Source organism: Poecilia reticulata, linkage group LG2 (assembly GCF_000633615.1).
Source record: "Poecilia reticulata strain Guanapo linkage group LG2, Guppy_female_1.0+MT, whole genome shotgun sequence".
Classification (NCBI taxonomy): domain Eukaryota; kingdom Metazoa; phylum Chordata; class Actinopteri; order Cyprinodontiformes; family Poeciliidae; genus Poecilia; species Poecilia reticulata.
The window spans coordinates 35,297,677-35,316,605 of record NC_024332.1 but is presented as its reverse complement, the minus strand read 5'-3'; the positions used below and the strand labels follow the sequence as shown (position 1 = coordinate 35,316,605).

At 40.1% G+C, this 18,929-nt stretch overlaps 2 protein-coding genes across 2 annotated transcripts in view; both read left to right on the top strand.

The window, feature by feature from the left end:
* The window catches only part of slc12a8 (solute carrier family 12 member 8), a 17,299-nt gene extending 8,491 nt beyond the window's left edge, over window positions 1–8,808 (top strand). Inside the window, exons 6-14 of the mRNA XM_008403793.2 lie at window positions 808–921; window positions 1,120–1,207; window positions 2,450–2,537; window positions 3,416–3,562; window positions 5,661–6,321; window positions 6,397–6,494; window positions 6,602–6,719; window positions 7,675–7,735; window positions 8,334–8,808. Of these exons, the coding sequence (XP_008402015.1) occupies window positions 808–921; window positions 1,120–1,207; window positions 2,450–2,537; window positions 3,416–3,562; window positions 5,661–6,321; window positions 6,397–6,494; window positions 6,602–6,719; window positions 7,675–7,735; window positions 8,334–8,502 (1,544 nt within the window). The 3' untranslated portion in view covers window positions 8,503–8,808. The remainder of the gene's footprint in view (window positions 1–807; window positions 922–1,119; window positions 1,208–2,449; window positions 2,538–3,415; window positions 3,563–5,660; window positions 6,322–6,396; window positions 6,495–6,601; window positions 6,720–7,674; window positions 7,736–8,333) is intronic.
* Window positions 8,809–10,783: 1,975 nt separating this feature from the next.
* The window catches only part of heg1 (heart development protein with EGF-like domains 1), a 13,301-nt gene continuing 5,155 nt past the window's right edge, over window positions 10,784–18,929 (top strand). The window contains exons 1-4 of the mRNA XM_017307994.1: window positions 10,784–11,265; window positions 16,552–16,756; window positions 16,907–17,866; window positions 18,314–18,786. Coding sequence (XP_017163483.1) covers window positions 10,992–11,265; window positions 16,552–16,756; window positions 16,907–17,866; window positions 18,314–18,786 — 1,912 coding nt within the window. The 5' untranslated portion in view covers window positions 10,784–10,991. The remainder of the gene's footprint in view (window positions 11,266–16,551; window positions 16,757–16,906; window positions 17,867–18,313; window positions 18,787–18,929) is intronic.

Here is an 18,929-nt window from a genome sequence, read left to right as displayed (position 1 = left end):
TATATATAATGTATGTATATATGTGTGTGTGTGTATGTGTGTAGTCGTCACAGATATTCTTTAACGTGATTGGGAATTCATTTTTTTGACACAGGTTTGGTTAGGTAGTTTTGGTACCCCCCAGATAAATCATTTATAATGTTGCATAAGTCTATATATTCAAAATTTTGTTAATGAGCATGATTTCCAAGGGCACATTGTAGAAATAAAAAAACATAAAAATACTTTAAAGACTCTGTTATGGAATACAGAAGTCTGGGACACTTGAAATTGATTTCCAAAAAGCATATGTTTCATTATAGGCCAGATCTGAGAAACATTTTTTGCAGTCTTTTCAGGTCTTCCTTTGGGTCTTGGTTACTCATTTATTCTCGAACTGACTTACAAACTAATAGTTTAAGCTTTGGGGGAAATATGACTAAAATGTGTTTGTGTATTTGCTCTCTCTTGTGTGTAACCAAAACAGCCTTTCCACTGGGGTTCACTAGACCCCTGAAGATGTGCTGTGGTATCTGGCACCAGTCTGTAAGCAGCAGATCCTTTGAGTCCTGTAAGCTGCAGGGTGGGCCTCTATGAAATCTGACATATTTCTGCAGCATATTCCACAGACTCTCTATTGCAGTTCAATCTTGAGACACCTCAAGCTCATTATTATTCTCCTCTCACCACTCAAGATAATTTTTTTATCCTGATGAAGTATGCACATGGTTCTCAGTCTTAATAAATACATTTGAAAAACTTTTTTTTTTTTGTGCAAACAAGAGAATACTTTCAAGCATCTTTAGTTGTGCCTTTTGTTTCTTTCAGAGCATGGCTTCGTGGGTTACTCAGCCAAGCTTCTCAGTAGTAACATCATACCAGATTATAGCCCAGGAGAAAACTTCTTCACAGTATTTGGGGTCTTCTTCCCTGCTGCTACAGGTGCGTGCTCTCCCACCCTTCCTGCCTCCTGTTAGATAACAAGATTCATTTATCACACGAAGTATGTCAACAACTCTACTCCCTGTTTGTTTGTTTGTTTGTTTGTTTGTTTGTTTGTTTGTTTTTTAGCTACACACTCCATGACTCTAACATTTTTCATGAGTTTTTTGGTGACTGACTGTGTGTGTTCATGCTTAGGGGTCATGGCAGGATTCAACATGAGCTCAGACCTGCAGCGGCCAGAGCACAACATCCCCGTGGGAACCCTAGCAGCTGTTTTTACTTCGTACGGCAGCAGCCGAGTTCACTCTCCCGAAAAAATAAGACACACAAAAACACAATACTTTAGCTGTCCAGGTGTATCCACACAAGTTAGAATATCGTTTAAACATGGTATAGTTCATGTTGATGACGCACAGGGTGATGTATTTCAGGTGTTTGTATTCATTTTGCTGATTTAGATTTAAAGCTTATGGAAATCCTAAATTACATGAGATGAGCAAATGTTTTAATGCAGAAATGTTTTGACTTAGCTAAAACAGCTAAAACCTCCAAGCCGTGAACTTCAGCTGATGAGTTGTTTGTGTAAAATAATTTCTGGACCTCAGACAAAGTCCTAATTTCATAAGAAAGTAGATTCTGCATTTCTTTTGTAAAGCCTGTCAGAACCTGGCGGAAGAGTGGAGAGGCACAGAATTCAAGTTGATTGAACTTTTGTGTGAAGCTTCAAAAACAGTGATGTTCTGGGCAGCCGTCTCATCTGCTGGTGTTGGTCCGCTGTGCTTTATCAGGTGAAAGGTCAGAGCAGCTGTCTACCAGGAAATGTTCGTGCTTCATGCTTCCCTATACTGACAAGCTTAGGGAAATCGTCATGGAGATGACGATTTCACTTTTGCAGCAGGATCTGATACCTCCCATCACTGTTATAAGTACCGGTATCTGTTGGTGGTCTCACATTGCTTGATTAGCCAGTAAACCTGCCTGAGCCAAACTCCACAGAGAATCCATATAGTGTTATCTAGAGGAGGATGAGAAACATTTTAGATTATCTGAAGGTCCACATTAAAGCATCCTGGACTTCCTTAACTCCTCAAGACTAGCTCTGGTTGATGGCCAATATTCTACCTTGATGCTTTAATACATCCAAAATGAACTGAAACTAATACTTGAAAATGACTGTGTGTGTAATGACGTTGTGAGAGGCACATTTTAAGTTGAATTCATAAAATAAATGTGTTTTACAATGATATTCCAATTTATAAAGACATGCTTGTACATTAACAGGATGATGGCAATTGTTGTCCACAAGGGAAATTTACGAAACCACATATGTTACTTTCCCTGCCTGCTGTGGTGTTTCTGTGAAAGGTCAAATCTTTCCTGTTTCAGTGGAGAGAACAAGCAAACCTACATTCCTGGCACGAGCCTATCAGATATATAGTGACATTATTCTGTCTGACTTTTTGTATTAATAGGGAGAGGAGCTGTTGTTTATAATTTGGTGTGGTGTACTGTCTGTGACCTGCAGGTGGTTCCTGTATCTGGTCTTTGTCTTCCTCCTGGGGGCCATTTGCACCAGAGAAGCTCTCCGCTATGACTTCTTGATAGCAGAGAAGGTAAACTCCTCTCTGTTTCCATCCAGCCATGTAACACAGGCCTCCCAGCTGAGGAGGCATGGTTAGGGGGTTTCCCACCATGGCTCACTTTGTTGATATGCTGTGGTTGGTTCAGCCTCCTCCGGTGTGTACTTTAGAAATGCTTGGAGTTTTTTGAAAAACTTATTCCAATTCTACGATGGGGAAAATATTCATATTTGACCATTTTCTGTATTGCCAGTGATTTTTTTTTTCTTTCTTTTTTTTTTTTTCCACTGGTATCTCTCAACTGGAGGCGTCAAAGAACCCATAGAAGTTGTGACACCCAGCTAACTCACAAACTAGCACAGCATTCTCTGAATTTCATTCCATTTGTGTAATTTATTCGCAGTGTAAATAAAACTGTTCAGCCTCTGCTCCTTGAAGGCTCACAAATAACTTGCAGCTGAATCTGCAGCAGTAGTTTGGTCGAGAAATCATTGATTCAGGGAGGTTGTATAAATTCACATCACACTTTGTATATTGTTATTGGTGAAGCTGTTTCAAAACCATTAATCATTTTCCTCACATTTTACTGTCCAGTGGTATTTTGTGGTGGTCTGTCATGCAAAATTCCCATAAAATACATAGAATTTTGTGCATGACGGCATGCAAACATTTTTATTGTAAAATATGACTGTCTGGAAACACATATGTAACCTTCTCAATTGGAAAAAAATTATATAAGTATAATTTTACTTGAATCAAGTGCAGAAGTCCTTGACTTCTCCATCAGTGATTAGTGCTCATTGTTTTTGCAAAGGGCCGACTGCAGCGGAACTGACTTGGGCGTAGCTTTCATGAGATCTCAACCCCACCTCATCCTTTTCACCCTGTGTTTGTTTTCCGTCTTCCTCCAGGTCTCCTTGGTGGGTTTCCTCTTTCTGCTGGGACTTTACATCTCCTCCCTGGCTTCCTGCATGGGTGGCTTGTATGGAGCGCCCAGGATCCTCCAGTGCATCGCCGAAGAGAGGGTCATCCCCTCACTGACCTTCCTAGCAAGAGGGGTGGGTGGTTAGAAGGTTGAGGGAATGACCTTCAATCAGCATGACAAAGCTTGAGATTATTTTATTATCGCTGTGTACTGTTGGAGCTTTTACTTCAGTCTACAATTGACGTTTAAGTGTATGCAAAAGATTTATCCAAAGGTAAAAAAAACAAAAAAACACATGGGCTCATTCTGTTAGGATGTCTCGCCTCTCATTCAACATGCTTCTTCAGTTCTCCAAAACTAATTTTCATCTTGATTAAAGCTGCAGTTCAGTCTGAAGACAAGCACCCTGTCAGTATATCTCATGATAATTGTTAAAGAAAGATGCTTTGTGCAGTAATTCTGCCACAGAAAGTAAGGATTTAAAGGAAAGTAGACCTATTTCCAAGATCTCAAATTTCAACATGTAGCCATAGCTTATTTATTTAACACCAAAAAGCCCAAAATTTCTTATTACTTCTCAGAGTGATCATGTACACATTGCCTTCACCCCGACTGGAAGTAAATTATGAACTTCATTGCAAAATTCATTAAGAGCTGTGAACTCAACTTGGAAGGCAATCCATTGCGAAAATGAACTATACACACAGTGACAGTGAAAATGGCTATAATGGGTTGATTTCTAGTTGCAGTCGTCTACTGAAGAAATAAAAGCATGAAATCACTAAAGCTTCAAGTCATGTGTGCAGGAAGTTAACATCATTGGAGCTTCACATATATTGAAATGAATCTGTCAACATACAGATTGACTGTGTTACCTGCAGCGAATGGCATATTGTAACCTGTTAAGTGTGTAGCCTGCATGTATAGGGGGTGTGGTGCTCAGACTCGGCAGGAAACAGTTTCTGAGCTGCCTAATTATAGTTTGGGCTCCATACAGTAGAAGTGAGTGAACTGACCTCAGCAGAGCAGCGTTACAACATGCTGCTGCTGCACACTTGGTGGACAGTCACGTTGTCGACGTGACCTTTTTGACCCCAGGCTTCCCTGTATGGCAGCGCTGCTCGACCTCTCTCAGCAGGCTGGAATTAGGCCTGAGACATCTTGGCCCAAATCAAAGCCTCAGAACAAACGCAGGAAGGGCGACGGGCAGGGCCCTGCTCTGCTGTGTGCTCTGGAGGCCCGCCAGGCGCATAACAGTCCTGTAACTGTGCAACAAGACGAAGTTGAAGAGGTTGCCGTTTGGTGACAGATTCAGACCTGCAGAAGGAGGCAGCTCTGTGGCACTTTCTTTGAAAGTTAAAGTGGAAGTAAAACCCATATTTAGATAGACATCAATAAATTGGTTATTTTTATGTTTATTTAAATGTGTTTGGGGCATATTAATGGAACTGTTGCTACAAAATGGAGGCTTCACTTTGATTACAAAGGTGTCATGTTGGCCAAGGAAAAAGGCAAAACCAAGTAATTTGAGATTAAAGCCATGCATTGCTTTTTTTAGCAAAAGTGCATAGAGTAAACAATAATTGATTGTAACTGTGACATTTTAATCCAGTTATAAATTTGCCATTATAAACTTGAAAGAAAGAAAGGAAAAAAAAACCCAGAAGATTATTTAAAACCTAAAACACAAAAAGAATTTCATTATGTATAAATTCATGTCATATTGAAGCCACATTCCATTAGAAGTAAACTTTTATTGCATTTATCAATTTTCTGTTAGTCATTTGTTTTGCATTGATAAATGTCACCTTTTTTTTATTTAGAAAATCAAGAATGAGTGACAAAATCTTAAAAAGTGTAGACTTGTTTTCTTTAACTTAAAGCCCAGATATATAAAAACGGCAACAAAAATGTATGGCTGTTGACATTAAAATGATAGAAAGCAAGTATCTTCAGATGATACTTGATATATATACTGAAATGCTTGTGTTTCTATATCAGTTGGCTTGTTCACCAATGGACAGCTTTAGCCTGCTTTGTTTTTTGCTAACCAGCTCATAAGAGAATCAGTTTTATTCTCTAAGCTCTATTGTTCAGGGTAGGAAAGTTAAGTAGTGGCTTTATTAAAACTGCTACTTACACACCCATGTAACCCATTCTAGATTTTTAAATGATTGGGTGTCGAGTATAGCATTGCTAACCATGTTGTGTAATTTTTGTCCTGTTGGCAGAAAGGCCCAAACCGGACCCCTGTGGCGGCCATTTGTCTAACCAGCATGCTGACCTTGGCATTCATTTTCATTGGTCGGGTCAATGTGCTAGCACCAATTGTCACCATCAACTTCATGCTCACCTACAGCTTCGTTGACTACTCCTACTTTTGTGTGGCCATGACCTTCCAGCTTCAAACGAAACAGAAGAGACAGACCTGCATTTCAGGAAGGAGAAGCAGGCGCAAGTCGACCAAGCAAAGCTCTAGGCCTCTGATTGAATCCTCTCCCCCCAACTATGGGAGCGGAGGCGGAAGTCCGCAGGGAAAAGGGACTCTGTTGGAGTTCAATAGGGATATGGACCAGATCTTCCCACCTGTCTCCAAACCTAATCCTGAACCAGAGAAGATGACTCTGAGGCAGGATCTGTGCAGCGGATCTCAGAGTAGGAAAGCCGCCACTAAGCAGAGACTGATGCACAGCTTTGGTCTGGATTTGAACAGCAACATGTTCTCAAATGAAAACGGAGGGGAGCAGAGCTCAGCTCCACTCGAGGAGGGAAACGAAGGGCAAAGTGGAGATGAGGAGTTCAGGGCTGGAGATCAACCTGAAGTCAAATATCACATTAGGACGGGTGACGCACCGCAAGATTCGCCTGCAGAGACTCATCTTTACGATGCAGGTGCGTAATTCACTGAGACCAAGTGTTAACACAGAAGTGACCTTGTCCTGTTTGTACTGACCTATAATCTTTCAGGTAATGAAGAAAAACCAGAGCAGCAACACTTTGAAATTCAACCCATGCGTGATGCCTTCTACACAAAGTTATGTAACCACTGGATTGCCCTCATTGGGGTAAATTACACAACACATGCAGCTAATTACAGTTTTCCTGTTCTCATAATCTGTTTTCAGATGACTTTGCATTTAATGATGATTAATCTGAACATTTTCTTTTGCAGGCAATGAGTTCCATATTGATTATGTTTATCATTCAGTGGGCTTATGCTTTAGCCAACATCCTGGTTGCATTGCTGCTCTTCTTCTACATCGGGAAAACAAGTCCTGGTTTACCTACAGGTAATGTCTGTAAGCTCATTTATCTGAGGAAACGCTTCATATTTGTGTGTGACTCTGTGACGCTAGTCTGTATGCACGACTAGTTAAGACATGGAATCAGCCTGAACAAAATTAATATTTTTATTTCAGCGGTAATCTTGTATAGAAATCTTTTGAGACTTCAGTATTTAATTTCCCCGTTTCGTTGAACGGGGAAACTGAAGGTCATATTTTAGAAGTTCCTATAAACTCTCATCAGTTGAAAAAAAATAAAGTATAAATTAAAATATGTCTTGATTACATTTAATTCAAAGGATGGAGAAAGATATCTTTTTCTACCATATGATTCTTTTTCCTTATCGAACAAATGTATCGGTACATCATTTAGACTTGTCTAAAATCAGAGATTATGCTATTGCAATTAAAGTCAGTTGTTTTTCAAATCTTTTTCACTAAGGGTGTCAACAGATTTAGCCAATGGGATTTCAAATGAGTCCTTTTGTTTACTTTAATATATATTTTTACTTATGAGTATAAAAAGGTCAGTTATCAATATGTTGCTTAAAATTAGAACATTTTGTAATGTTCAAATCTCTTACATATTTAACTTGAGGGAAAACTGGATGCACTTAAAATGGTTCCTCCATGTTCAGTTAATATTTATCTATGGCTACAGCCTCTGTTTTTAGGCTTCCCTTGCAGTCTCTCCTTGCAGCAGCTTTGCAGCTGTTGTGGCTTAGGATTTCTCCAAAAGCTGTATCTGTCTGTGCGGTGCAACACGTGTTGGCTAACTGACTCCACACATTTTCAAGCTCCAGTGTCAAGATTTTGTCTCACAGGTGGATGATGAAAAATCTGCTCGTCTCAGAGCTGTGACTGTAGTTTTCTAAAACACTTTGAAGTTCAGTAAAATCTTATAACCGAGTTATTTCCCTCAAGGCAAAGTTGAACCATTCCTACTTTGATTTATTTACAGGTATTGCAGCTCAGTTCAGCTTTTTCAGATGGCTGAAGTCAATTCTTGGTCACCTATGCAGGTATTGTATGGTTTTACTGTTGACTTTCAAATGATTATTTGTAGAAAAAGAGATAGAGGGGAACTCTCATGGAAGGACAAAATTTGGGAGGTCAAAACAGACTGGGAGAGGAATATCTGGGAGTGAGTTCAAAGTATCCAGATAGGTGAAGAGGGACGTCCAGAGCTGACTTCTTTGTTGCAATGAGAGAGCAGCTCATCGCTGCCTAACGGACTGAAAAAAAAGAAACCTCAAACTACTATTTAAAGTTGCCCATATTTACAGTCAGAGCATTAATTAAAAAATGTTAAAACTACCAGAGCTGTGACAAACAAGGGTTGACAGTGATCCAAGTTTATTTTCCAGCTCCCTCAGGGAGAAGGATGGTAAAAATCTCAAAACCTCACTGCAGGAGAACCACAGCAAAGACTGAGGTCTCGGGCTTAGCATGTCTCTAAATAACTGCTTATTTTGTGGCTTTTTAAACATCTTTACAGGGAGTGCAAGAGGGAGCAGTATTTCAGAAAATGTTAATTCACACTTAAGTTGTCAGTGAATTTAGTTATTCCTTTCTTCAAAACATTTTCAAGTTTTAAATTCTCATTTTCCTATCTTCCAGGAAGAGAGGATCTCCCCGGGAGGAGATGGTGGTGACGCCGTCTCTCTCCGGAATCGGCCTCAAAACCAAACAACTGACTGAGGACAATACTGACTTTTCCTCTCGCCACCGCTTTCACCAATCTTGGTTCATCCAAGCCGACACAATGGTGCAACCACCGTACCAGTGACACACTTGAACTCTGACTTAGTTCTATGTCATGACTGAAAACCTCAAACCACAAAGTGTGCCTCATGCTGCTGCATTTTGCATGTTTCCTATGTAGCAAAGACTTTAAGTGCCTCAGGTCATTTTTGATTAGTGTTGAAAGAACAGCTCAGCTTTTCTTAGAATTACACAAAAGCTGAGGGAGTAAAAGATACTTAGGTGCTCAAAGTCACATTTATTCATTTGTTTTCAAATTAAGTTTACATAGAAATGTATTTTTGTTCAAACTTGTGGTGTTTGATATGCCCAACATAATGTTTTTGTGACATTACAATAAATGTGTTACAAAGGTTTGATTTACACTCGTATTCAGAGATGCATTTTATTTTGAAAAGCCATGTTTTTTCACTCAAAGAGCACAAATTGCATTATATTCAACATGCTTCTTCCCAAAAATCAAGTTTGAAACAAAAATATCTTGGGGCACATCGATTATTTTGTAAAGTTTAGACAAAAAAAATACAAATACCAACCACAAGCCTCTTCTTACATAATATGACCACACACACATGAACATGTATGCTTTCTGATGATATTCCACTTATTTGCTCTGTTGCATGATGCGGTTGAGGTAGATCTTGAGCTGCAGTGCTGGCAGAGGTATATTATATCACCTCTTCCTTCTTCCTGTCATATTTAGTCTCAACAGCAGCCACATGATGATCTGTGAGCACAATAATACCTTATTGCATGTCATCTTGAGAGTAAATATTTGGTTCCTGTTGTTTTGAGATGTTTGGCTGCTTGTTGTCCCAGCTTGCTTTGACGATAGCGTTGCTGCAGCTGAGGCGCCATCTCTACCCGACACGTCGGTTTGCACACCTTTAAACCACAGGATGTTTGGGCTCAGTGTTGTCAAGATGAGATAACTGCTGTTTTTTATACTTTAAAAGACAGTGTTATTTGGAAGACTTTTTACGCCACCTATATTTTTGACCATTTACCCAGTAAGTCCTGATATAACGCCAGAAATGTGTCAGCATTACGTTTGTGAGCACTTGGAAATGTTTGTCATTCCTGTTTTGGTTTTTATTGGTCTGTTCTTGATCAGAATCGAGAACAGATTCTTGAGAATCAAGGTCCTGCTCATTGAGCAAGACCTTGATTTGTTGAATCAAGGTTGTACACAATTCAATGTATTTAATTAGGTTTTTATATGATAGACCAACACAAAGTTGAGGAAAGAAAATGATAGAACCTTTTATTAGTTTTGCAAATAAAAATTTCAACAGGGTTTGCATTCAGCAGCTCTGAGGCAGTACTTTGTAGAACCATCTTTTGCTACAATTACAGCTTTTGGGGGCATGTCTCTACCAGCTTTGCTCATTTGGGATCTAAAAAGTAGCTCAAACTTGGTCAGACTGGATATACAGTCTTTCCGAAGGCTGTCAGTTGAATTTACATCTGGACTTTGTAATATTCTAACACATTAATATGCTTTGTTATAGGCGGCAATATTGCAGATCTGGTTGTTTATTAGAGCCGGACTGTTCCAACACATAATGGTGTAATTTAAATATCGAAACTGAGATTGTATTTTTAGGCCTGTGTCCAGCAAGAGTATTTATAAATCAAATAAAATAGAAATTTTTAACACCAAGTAAATCCCAAAAATGAGTTCTTTTTAATGAATACTTTTTTTTAGTTTAGCCTCATTACCCATAAAATGATCATGGAGCTTGGGGGTAAATAGGCAGCGCTTTGTGCTTTCAAGTGAGTAGGCACCCACAAATGGCTGTCATGGGAAGTTCAAAGATTTTTCAAACATGCATGAAAGAATTAAAACACTCCATGTATGAGAGGATAACATTATATCATGATATAAAGCTAAAAAAAAGTTGATTTTACATAACATCCCTCAACACCTTTTGATCTTGGCCCTCGGCCTTCAGATCCAACTTATCTGGTTTTGTGCTAAAAGCGGACGCCAAGGCTGCTATGTCGGCAAGATATTCACTGCTTATAATGCCTTAATAGAACCTCACTTCAGATATCATGAACTCATGATGCTTTCATTTTTTTCCCCACTTTTTGTCTTCGATATAACTATTCAAGCATTGTTAAACTCTAAAGTGTAAACCTAGAACGCTCACTTTCATCACTTATTAGGAATCATTCGAGGGCATTACTTCTGACACCTGCAGGCAGCTCAGTAATCAGACTTGAATCTGTTGGTGTGTATGTGGAGGAAGAGGAGGAGGAGGAGGAGCCCGGGCTCCTCCGCCGTGATAACAGGCTGCAGCTTCGGCTCTGTTATCTTCCGCTCCCCGCCAGCAGAACTACGGATCTCCTCCGGACCTTCAGCAGGAGTCACACATTTCCCATCTAAACTTTCTCCAACAACGGGAGCGCTCGTCCCATGGTGTCCCCGGTGGAGGACTCCCGGGCATCCACTCGTGTTGGCGGAATCGATCTGCGGCCGCTACTTCGGGGGTCTTAGAAAAAAAAGTCATGGAAACGTGGTTTTTGAATCAAGTCCTCCTCTGCTCTCTGTCGGTGCTGGGTCTGGGTCTGCCGGGGCCCCTCCGGGCAGGGACCCCCGGCTACAACAGCACGAATTCGGTAACGGACGGGTTGTATTACTCAGCGGGCACAGAAGAACCCAGCAACACCGAAAACGGTGGAACTTCAACTTCATATTCCAGCGAGAGTTTATCACCGTCACAGAGGGATCTCCTGCTCACACACACGGCTGGAACCGACGCTGCTACCGCGGGGCACCTCGGTAAGAACACAGAACGAGAGTCCGGCAGATAATAGAAAGTTTATTATGCGAAAGTGTTAAACCATATCTCCTAATGTAGCTTTTAATTTAGGATGCAAAAGTGATGAATAGCTTCAGCATGCAGCATGGGAGCTTGTTGCTTCCAGACTGAACTACTCTAAACACGTGATAAACGGTAGTTATCCTGTTGTAGCAATGAGGTTGTTTCAGAGCTAAATAAATAAAAACGGAGCCAATATATTTTTTTGTCCCCACGCTGTTTTTGAAAGAGTGTTTTTAAATTCCGAATGAAATTTAATTTAAAGCTGTCTTTTATGTAGAAAACAGAACTAAAACCGTAAATAATGAATAATGAGCGAGTAATGATAGCATTAGTCTAAGCTGGATCCAGTTTTATTTGTGTTGTCCACAAAGAAACAGAAAACAAAAACTGATTAAGTGGTCCTCAATTCGCTCCTATTTAAATTTTTTTTTTACGACTCACACTAAATAAAATTCTTAGAAGTCATATCAAAAATTTAGTCGCCATTTTTTTTTCATACAGCTTGTAAATCTAATGGTAAATAATAGATAAATTTGCCACATTGTTTTAATAAGAAATGTAACAAAAAATGTGGTTAGAATTTAACTAAAGATGGTTGTTCAGTCACCTGGTGGTGTCCAACAGAATGGTGTGCCTGATATGTCTGGGTGTAGAATGTTAAATAAATGAAAAGGGTTTAAGGTTTTTTTTTTAATTCTTTAATCAATGTAGCAGCAAATCTGAAGTCAAACTTGCTACCAAGCTGAGGGTCTTCACCCTCCTTTAATTAGTTAAGTGGCCATTTACTTGTTAAACCTACACAACTTGGGTTCGGTACCAACATGGGCTGAAAGGTCACTCAGAGGAGCATCCCGTTACCCCCAAACTGCATGCAACATATATTACATGAATGCTATTATGTTTTGCCAATGCACTCAGTAATATGTCGTGAAGTAAAATGTATGCAAACTGTTGAGCTCTATTATTAGTGAAATGGAGGAAGTTTGTTTTGCATTTAACTAATAAAGTATCTGTTTATGAAAGTAGTCCCTTCCAGCTACCATAAGTGAACTTGATGAAGTTCTTCCGATATAAAGAAAATGCAGACGGAGCTGAAACTCAATTATGACATCATGAATGCGGAGCAGCATCCTCAGATGACTCCACTCTGGGCAGCATACTCTAATTTCCTGTAGTTTATGTACTCTGTCAATTGGCAGAGATAAGACTCACACAAGAACACATTCATGAAAAGTTTTTGCTTTTACACATGCAGAAGATATAGTCATAGTCATATGATGATTTAAAAAATATATATTTATTTTGCTTTTGAGGGAATTAGGGACACATTTCCTGCACACAAACCATTGGGCATTTTATTCTATCATTAGCTCACAGTTAGTTTTCAGACTAATAAAACAAATTGGGGATAATGTCTCAGATCCTTCTACTTTCTACAAAACTTTCTACTGCTATCTTTAATTCAAGAGAGATTATTATGCCTTAATGCAATCCTGGAAAGCCAGTCATCAAGGCTTTGTTCATTTTTGGTGAATTGATTCAAAACATTTTTAGTTAAATGAAGGCACACTTCAAACACACTGCTTCCTGTGTGACACCATTGGAAAATCAAAAGAAATCGGCCATGATGTCAGGAGAAATTTCTGAACCTCCACGACTCTGAAGATAGCAGTTTTATCTGTTCAAGACCTTATATGCAAGTGTAATGTCCAGCCATCATACCATTCAAGAGACAGGTTATGTGTCGCAGATACAAATCTTGTTCAGCACGAAATGCATAAAAGACCTAAAGAAGGTGTTTAAAGAGTGTAGCTGAGTGAAAGTCCTCTCAGCGAGAAAGGCTTGTGTGGTGGCCTGGTTCAAGTAGAACTGAAGTGTTTGGACATAATCACCATTGTGACATTTGGAGGAAAATAGGAAAACATACAAGTTGTAGAACAAGATCCCATCTGTGAAATATGGGGTTGGCGACATAATAGTGTCATTTTCTACAAGAGGGATTGTTGCACATTCAAAATGGATGCTACCACAAGAAAATACAGTTTGTGGATCAATATCAAAGCAACATCTCAAGATATCAGCCAGACAGTTAAAGTTTGAGCACAAATGGGTCTCATAAGTGGATAGTAACCCAAAGCATAACGGCAAAAAACCTTTTTTTTTTTTGACTAGGGCCTTGTTTCTTTGGAAAGTTTGTTGTTTTTTTTAAAGAAAGTTTCTGAGTAGAGCTAAAAAGACATGTGAGTAACACAGTCTACARCCTGAGTCAATTTTTGTCAGGAGCAATTGACCAAACATCCAGCAAATTATAGTTTGCAGCATGTGCAAGGGTACACAAAATAGTTGATCCAAGTCTTTAGTTTTAAAAGGTAACAATATGTCTATAAACTTCTGACTTTGAGTAAAGTTTAAAAGAAAATTCACCCAAAAAAAAAATGTTTCTCATTATTCTCTAAATAAAAATAAGTTTGGCAAACCTAAAATAAAACAGATCAATTTTAGTCTCATTTAAGATTAGACATTGTCAAAAATGTTTTTGTTATAGATATTGTTATTAATATCTGGTATCAGTGGTACATATGTCTCAGATTACATAAAAACCAGCTTTCCTCTCAAAGATTTTTTTTATTTATAACTGAAAAACAAGATAACTAGAACTGTATAATACACATTAAAATGCAACTATTTATGCAATGTGAATGTAGGCAATGTTTTAATCACAAAGAACATTGATTAAATACTGGGTGTATTGTATTTCAAGAGCCATCATTTCATGCTGCATGTCAATAATACATTTGTCCAAGTGTATGAACTATGCTTGTTCTTGATGTCCACACCTACTGTTAAAGTTTTGTAGCGATAGGGGGATAAAGATGATGAAAATTAAAAACCAGAGAAGAGTCAGGGAAATATGGCTTAAATTAAACCTCACATCTATATTAAAAATTGCAGGAATTCCTAATATAGTCCAGTGTGGTATTAAAATGAGCTCCCTGATTGTGCAGCAAAAATAGTGCTGGAATCTGGATGCCTTTCTTATTTAATGTTGTATTTTATTTTAGGTAATATTTCTTAATAGGCGAAACGCGTTGATTTCTTTTTACGGCAATTTTTATTATTATTTATGCTCTTTCAGGCTGGGTAATTAGGATGATGTGTTTCTAGTTTTATTTGGCCTGTGTGGGTTTGGCGAGATATTTCGGACATTCCCACCAACACCCTCTTTGATTCATGCAGTTACACTCGGTCCAAGTGGGAGCCGTCCCAAAACGTTTTATAACACCAATGCCCTGACTCTGTGCTGCGCTTGAAGGCATGGATGCTGCAAGGAAGGAGAAGACTAAAATGACTAACACAGAGCCTCAAGGTCATGGTCATATTGCAGCTGACCATCAACATTTGCAGCTTTCTGGTCACAGCTGAACCACCGGGCAACAGAACGTATGCACAAATTAGATTCACTTGTTTATTCACAGCACTTTTAATAATTTGTCACTAAGGAAGTCGGACATGCTAAACCAGAGAGAACGGTTTCTGAAGCATGTCAGATGTGAAGACACAACACTGACAACTGTGTTAACAGCTAAGAGATAAACAGCAGAGTGATCTGGGAGTGTCCATCACTTTCTGCCAGCACCCCGTTCCAGTCTTAGTTTTGTTTCCCAGGATGGATCCAGAGGGAGACAAAAAAAAAAAAAAAAGCATTATTGAGAGTGACACATGCGGAGGAACTAAGAGGGAAAAACAGTCTGATGACCCCTTTTCTCATCCTCGTAGCTTCCCACCGTCCAGGCAGTTCTCCTGCTGAATCCACCTTTTATACAAGTTCTGCATGGGAGCCGTTTGTGGCACCATCGCTAACCCCTTTTCTCAGACCTGGAGAGAGGCCAGATAAAAGACCACACAAGACCAGAGAGATAAGCAGAGGAAGAAATCTCACTCACACCAGGCCACTAACTGTGTTTAGGCAAGTAGTTATTTTCATACAGCCAATTTATGGGAGGTAAATCCTAAAACAAATAAAAATGTATTTATTTCATAGGGATTGTTGGGGTATACCACTAATTATAGTAAAAATAATGGCTGGAATATGATGCAGCAATAAAAGATTCATTTATTTTGATGATTGCTGCACGTCTTTCACACGGGTGCCAATAATTGTGGAGCATTTGGAGGACAATGGAAAGTAGTTGGTAAACGTCAGGACAGATAAATAAAATGCTAATTGACATACAGGTCATATGAGTTGTTATGGTTCCACATTTACTGCATTATTTCAGCTGGAAAAAATTACATCTCTAACCAAAATGTAATTCACAGCTCATCTTGTGTTCTGAACAAACAAAGTAATGAATAAACTGAATGTCAACACCATAATGTTGCTCTGCGGGTGATGCTAAGAGTCAAGTAATTTAAATACAACATGGAACAATGTTTCTAGGTGGGGATCTTTGCTGCATACCATTCCTCTTCATGCCGCCCTTGATTCTCAGCTGTCAACTTCAAAATACCACAAAAATGTCCCCAAATCGGCAATGGCATCCCTGTCGTCACATTCTTTTCGTTTCTGGTTGTGTTCGGGGAGTTTATATGTGACCAAACCATTTTTAACCAGCCTAAAAGAGACCTTTGAACAATGAAAACACGCCCAGATCCATGCTTTGCCGGTTTCTGCCAATCGCCCTGTGCTCACTCAGCTTTAGGAAGGAAATGGCAGATTCCCAGCAGAGACAGTCACTTCCATATTTAGGACTTCAAGCCATTGTTAGGAGTAGACAAACTGGCTGCCAGTTGTTCTCCACCCAAAATTTACTGCCCATACAAAACGTTTTGTTCACCCTGACAGCATCTTCTCACTGTCTGCACCCTCCACAGGTCCCAGGCTTCCTGGTGAGCGCCCTCTATTGGGCAATATTAAATGGTTGCGAAATCAGAATTTCAAGGATTTTACTAAATCATGACAGCATTTCTATGAATTTGCTTTAGTGAATTCAGGTTTCTTTGAAAAATCTGGAGTGTAATTTATGTATTTTAGTAGTTTGACTAATAATGTCAAACAAAAAAAAGAAAAATGTATTATGAAAAAATATTACGTTTACATGATAATTTGATAAAAATAGATTACTCAGATTATCAAACCTGGTGCATCTTAGTCTTTACGAGTTCATGTCGTACTGTTTCAGAAAGCACACAATGAGAAAATTAATCTTTGGTTTTTGCTTCTGTTTTTTTTGTATTTGCAGACACGGAGCAGACAGAAACCTTCACAGAAACAAGCAGCAGGTTTCCTGAGGCCACAAATCTGTCCACAAAGCCACTTACCTCCTCCTTTATAACTACCACTGAGTTCAGTAGTATCAGCAGCAGCGACAGTAGTAGTAGCACTAGTAGTGGTAGCAGCAGCAGCAGTAGTAGTAGTAGTAGTACTAGTAGTAGTAGTAGTAGTACTAGTAGTGTCAGTAGTAGTAGTAGTACTAGTAGTGGTGGTGGTAGTAGCAGCAGCGACAGTAGTAGTAGTAGTACTAGTAATAGTAGTAGTAGCAGCAGCGATAGTAGTAGTAGTAGTAGTAGTACTAGCAGTGGCAGCAGCAGTAGTAGTAGTAGTGGAAGTAGTAGCAGCAGTAATAATAGTAGTAACATCAGCAGCAGTAGTACTAGTAGCAGTAGCATTGTCAGTAGTAGCAGTGGCTTTACTAACACAAACCAGATGCCAGTAATCTCCCACTCTGTGTCCACGGAGGACAAACCCTGGCTGTTTCCTGAGGATGAAACCATGTCCCAGGACAGTCCGGATACGACGCTCCGTTTGGGGGACGCTACGTCTTCGGTGTCGCAGACCGGCACACTCACCGGCAGAACCTACACAACAACTGTAAGCCGTGCCGGGGAAAGAACCCTGCTCTCTGTTACCTCCTCTAACAACAGCACCTCATCGGCATTTACGGAGGACTYGAGCTCCCGTCAGCCTCCGTCCACCTGGGGTGTCCCTCCCCACAGGCCTGTGGAAACCGAGGATTATACTCAAAGTGCCCCGTCTACAAGGACTGATGGGAGAGAAACTACAGAACAGAGAGTGACTGGGAGTTTTTCTGAAACTAATGGTCCAGCAGTGGCCAGCGGAACCCCGGGTTTAACCGGACAACCTAACGCCACAAAGCATCAGCTTTCTTTAACATCTCAGGAGATATCTAACTCAACTCCACCTCTCAGGGTGACAGAGCCCAGCACTGATCAGTCAGACGCACCTGTTTCCTCCACCCCTCCTTTCACTTCACACTCAGAGGGTCCAGTAAATGGCTCTGGGACGGATCAGGATTCTGGCAGCAGTGTTGGATTGTCCACAGAGATGACCACTGGAGCCCAGAGCCCCAACACTCAGAACCAGGAAGGCACAGAAGGCCTTTCACCCGAAACCAGTGAGGATAGCGTGGGTTCAGGTTTGACTACTGTGCCCTCAACAATCAGCAGTTCATCTGAAATGGATGAGTCTCAGACAAACGTGCCAAGGACGGTTACCGGGATCTTCCTCACTCCTACACCAGTCACTGCCACCGAGAGGTAAAAATATATATTTTTTACCAGTTGGTTCTCAAAGAAGCTAATCAATTTCAGTTAGCGTTTGCGCCCCCTGCTGGTGGTAGAAAAACAGTAGTGGATAATAGCAAAGTGGAAGGAAATGATGCATGGTGTACACATTATTTCAGATGTAAAAAATGTATTTTAAAAAGTGTTAATTTGTATTCAGGCCTCTCAGTTACCTTCAGAAAATCAGTTACCTTCAAAAAATAATCTAATATGTAAAAGGAGCCCAGTTGTGTCAAATTTAATCTCTGTATAAATAAAGCTGGTCTTTGAAGGCCTCAGAGGTTTCTTAGAGCACATCAGTGAAGAAAAGATCAAGTGCTATAAGTATTTTTTAGCAAGATCCTGCACATATTTAAAATTTAGTTAATTCAGAAACAAAACTACTTTGAGATTTAAGCAATTTTCTCTTCGTTTTAACAGACCACAGACAACAGAAGAAAACACCTTTAAGTCAACTGCTTTTACCACCAGCAGCATGGATTCCACTGTTCCTTCCCTACCAGCAACATCAGCAGCAGTGCTGAGCAGCAGCTCTAGTAGCTATGCTACAGAATCCATTACAGAGACCACCGTCCCGTCCACTTCACCTTCCTCCACAGCGCCCACCCCGACCCTGCAGACCTCTGCAGCACTCCCGGCAGTCCAAACGCAGAGGCCTTCAACTAAGATGGTCATTCCTACTAAAGCAGCAACCACGCAGGCAGAAACAAGCACAGGGACCCAAAGACTCACCACAACGCAAAGTCAGTACAGCAAAACCACCGACGGTCACAGCACTCCTGCCAGGACTACAGAGGCTGTACACACCACCAAGAAACAGACGGACGGAGGGGCCACAGAGCTGGAAGTGACGACGGTGCCCACTGCGGTCCAAACCGCCAGACTGCCACAAAGTGAGTTACTGACCTAATTCACGCTCACACTTTGATGTTATTAGGTTCACTGATGTGACCTTTGCACAGCATGTTCTTCTCATCCCTGAATCAGGTCTTGTATGTCATAGAGGGTAACGTTAAAAGTACAAATGTTTCACATA